At 34.4% G+C, this 4,174-nt stretch overlaps 1 protein-coding gene across 1 annotated transcript; it reads left to right on the forward strand.

The window, feature by feature from the left end:
• Nucleotides 1–1,770: 1,770 nt before the first annotated feature.
• On the forward strand, nucleotides 1,771–3,203 carry LOC113320653 (transcription repressor OFP1-like). Its single transcript, XM_026568549.1, has one exon. The coding sequence runs from the start codon at nucleotides 1,956–1,958 to the stop codon at nucleotides 3,126–3,128; it is 1,173 nt and encodes a 390-aa protein (XP_026424334.1). The 5' UTR covers nucleotides 1,771–1,955; the 3' UTR covers nucleotides 3,129–3,203.
• Nucleotides 3,204–4,174: the final 971 nt, after the last annotated feature.

Genomic DNA, 4,174 nt, shown 5'->3' on the forward strand with positions numbered 1-4,174 from the left:
GTTTCCGCCAAGGTCAACCCATTAACCTTGGCGGAAACTCACTTTCTGTATGCAACTGTTTTTATGGAAACTTTATTTCATCTAGAATAAGCTAAACAAATTTGGGGGTCCATAGTGGTTTTTGGTTGCCTTGGCTTAATTATATTCAATCTAAAACCAAGCAAAATGGACAACCATAATACTTGGTCTTAGAAGCTAATGCAGAAACCAAGGTACTTTATAAAAAATAATGAAATTGTTAGCAAGAAGTAGAAGAATTGTTCAGAAAACTCAATCCATAATAAAACCAAGGTACTTTGTAAAAATCCCAAAATTAATCTTTTATCTTGGATGTGAGGGGTATTCATCCAAAATTACAACAAGGGAAAACAAATTTTCAATAGTAACCCCAACAAATTGTCATTAGTAATCATTTATGTAAAAAAATGTGATACACAAGAAGCATATAGGTGAAAATAACTTATATTAAATTTTAGAACTCAAAACCTGGTACTTTTTTATTTTTATTGGAAACATGGCCGAAAATCTATCCCGTGGGTGATGAGTGAAATATTTTCCAAAACACCTTGGTTAAAAGTTAGCATCGAGAAGACAAAACTCAAAATAAAATGGTTGGAATATGATTCCGAGAAAACTCATTCTTCTTCTGATTTTATCGGGTTTTATTTATATTAATAGTTGTCTTATTCCAGAAACCCTTTTCTAACCTGTTCGAATACCGGAACTAGAAATCAATCTCAGAAGTCGGAAGCAAAATCATTTTGCTTCACAAAAAGTTAATTGTATTTGCTTTTAGTAGTCATCCTGAAATTGTGGACCCGAACTAATTTTTGATCTTTTTGCTTCCAGAAGTCGAAGAACAATTTCTTAAACGGTATCCAAATAAGCTATCATTTTTCTCATATTTGTCGGATTGCGCTTTTACAATATGATCTTGTTTCTTTGTACTCTTTTAATTCCAATCTTAATTCATTGAAACCTCAAATTACCATTAACGAAAAGGTTCCTAAATTATCATTTATTAAAACATTTTTCGAAACGTGTGCGTCGGTTTATAATTTTACCAAGAAAACAACATTCAAAACAAACTCATAGGGGTCTGAGAGTTTCCTCATATAGAAAGGTTTTACATTAAAACAACAAACAGTTCATTGTTCTTCTTGTACATGTATTGTTTGTTCCTAATACTTAATTTATTTTACAACCGATACATGCCTCCCAGTGTTGCTAATTGAATCGTGGGTTTGTATGAAACCACAATACATCATGAAAGAGGAGCATCATATTGTAGTGGTTGATTCAACCAAACCCTAAAATCAAGTAAATCAAAAACACAAAAAATCAAAAATCAAGTAGTTACAAGTCAATGTTATTAGAGATTTGGTTTTTAATTTTGGTGTTTGTGGGTCCAAAGAAGGAAAGACGAACCTGTACCCAACCCCTTGCATGTGGACCACTTCGAACAAACAAAGTAAGAGAATATCATAAATTTGGCGCAGCATGAAAACATTGACACAATGACACCCTTATCTTGTAACTAAACAGATGTTGCTAATCATAGTCATCCCCTCCTCCTCTCGTTAATTACAATCAATTAACAAAATTCCAATAAACAAACAAAACCCTGTTTTTCAATATATCTTTCCACCAATATATTATGCTTCCTTCTTTGGCCCTTTGCTTTTCCTTGCCAACTTTTTCTCCTTTTGTCTCATTGTCGGGCCCATTCTCAAATCTCTTTTGCTCTCTAAAACCTTCATCACAATACAACTCTTATTACATATAGAGACTCACTCACTCTTGAGCTCTCGCAAAGTGAAGAAGCACTAAGCAAGTGAAAAGAAAGAATTTCAGTCCACACTTTACCGAAAGAGTGATAGAGAAACAAAACCCCTTTAATTCTAAAGCATTTCTTCTTTTATCAGAGAAGTGAAGAGCATTCAGAGGAAAAAAAGATGGGTAATCACAGGTTTAGATTATCAGATATGATACCAAATGCTTGGTTTTACAAGCTCAAAGATATGAGTAAAACCAAAAACAACACAAAAACCAAGCACCTAAACAGCAAAAAAGTTTCACCAACAAAAACAGTACAAACCCAGCCAAAGAATCAACAATTTTCCAACCCAAGACATTCTTACTACTTCACAACTGATCCATTCAAAGCTGAGAAACTCTACAGTTCACCAATAAACCGTAAATCAACAGACACTCAGTTCCCACCATTTAATCCACCGAGAAAATCATCAAGAAGAAGAAGAAGAAACAAAATCAGTGCTGCTGCCAGTATTAAATATTCTTCACCAAGGATTTCTTCTGGTGGTTGTAGTTTCGGATCTAATTTTGATTCAACACCAGACAATTCAATTCCATCTCAAGATCATCAGAATCTTTATGAATTCATTCTCAAGTCTAAACCAGTTTCGAATTCTGACCCATTTGATGAGAGTTGGTCTTCTTCATGGTCTAGTTCTTGTAGTTGCAGGATTAGTACTTCAACTAATGATATCATTATAGATATGGATGACAGTGAATATGATTTCGATAAGAAATTAAATGGGTTTGAGTTGACTCCAAAGCTTGAACTTCCGCCAATTCTAACTAAACCGTTAAAGTTCAGTGATATGGTTTCAGAGATTAAAAACAGAGAAGTGGCGGGTACTCTGTCTGAGAAAGTCAGTAAAGAAGGAAGAAGAATCAAGAATGTCAAAGAACAGAGAATGGGTTTATCTTCATCATCTTCATTATCAGTTAGAAAGTCGGTTTCAAGTTGTAATTCTTCTCCTGGGATGAAATTAAGATCGAATTCACCGAAAATTGCAAGTAGAAAAATACAGAGTCGGAAAATGGCGGGTAAAACCAGTACCACAGGTTCAAGATTATCAAGAAGTAGCAACGACAAAACAAGCGTTTCGGATAGCTTTGCAGTAGTGAAATCTTCATTCGATCCTCAGAGAGATTTTTACGAATCAATGGTAGAAATGATATTAGAGAATAATCTTAGAGCTACTAATGATCTAGAAGAACTTCTTGCTTGTTATCTTTCTTTGAATTCAAATGAGTATCATGATCTCATTGTCCAAGTTTTTGAACAAATCTGGTTTGATTTAACTGATTCTAAATTGTAATCAAATTAAACCAGATAAGAAAAGCTTCAAATCATGTAATGTGTATATGAATGATATCTTATCATTTTAACAGCTTTCTCTGTTTCTAAAATCAGTCTTTAATGTTGAATTATAGATTTGTGACACAAACCTCAAAATGGGTTCTGCGAATCCAAAACTAAGATATTGGGCCGCATGGGTCACCGGTGTACTTATTGCATGATTGATTATCAGATCAGAATCTTTATAGTACACATGCTGTATATGGTTTGTCTTCACTGAATGAATCTTTATCACTAATTTCTGTAGAATTTTGCGAACTTAGCCAAATTGAGTAGAATTTCCACCAAGTAAACAACCAGTTCCGTGCATGTTGTATATGAAACTGTTTTGATCCTTCGATGTGGATTTTTCATGGGGGTCAAACTTGGTTTCTACAGTGGCGACTGTTTCTAGTGAAGCGGTGGAGTTTAGGTGTGTGCCACTGGAATAGTAAACCCTAGCTAAATCTGTCTTCATTTGTTAATCTAAAACAGTCTTAATCGACATGTGAAAACATCCGTACATAATATGGGATACGAAGCATGCTAGACCCTAGAAGGAATAGGCACCTAGCTAGACGAAATTATTGGAGAAAAGAAGTGAAAAAAAAAAGTTTGCAATTTGCTTTTGTAGAGATTGGCTAAAACTTTGATGAAGATTGTACAAAATCATGCAAAAAAAAAAAAAAGGGAAAAGAAAAACGGAAATTTGGAAGTTTACTGGTTGGTTATTAAGAGAAAAGTAAGGACGGACGAGAAGGCTTTAGAGGTTTTTGTCAGTTTGTCCCCCCAGCAGTACTACTGTAGTTTTCTGCTCTTATACCAAAAATATCAGAGCAGAGTAAGTGAGCAGGAAAGACTTCTATTTCTGTCTCTGTGATGATCTTCACGACGTCTTCAACAGTTCTGTTCATCTTCAACTTCATCATGTGGTCCCTTTCAGACTGTAAACGTATGCATGAGTCCGTTAGTTTGGATCAAATTACTGTTTAAGATAGAGCTGAATTTACTACAGACACTGTTCAA

The sequence above is a fragment of the Papaver somniferum genome, chromosome 11 (assembly GCF_003573695.1).
Source record: "Papaver somniferum cultivar HN1 chromosome 11, ASM357369v1, whole genome shotgun sequence".
NCBI classification, from domain to species: Eukaryota; Viridiplantae; Streptophyta; class Magnoliopsida; order Ranunculales; family Papaveraceae; genus Papaver; species Papaver somniferum.

Excerpts from the sequence above, each read along its gene's own strand:
- LOC113320653 (XM_026568549.1), top strand. The coding sequence starts at position 1,956 with ATGGGTAATCACAGGTTTAGATTATCAGATATGATACCAAATGCTTGG.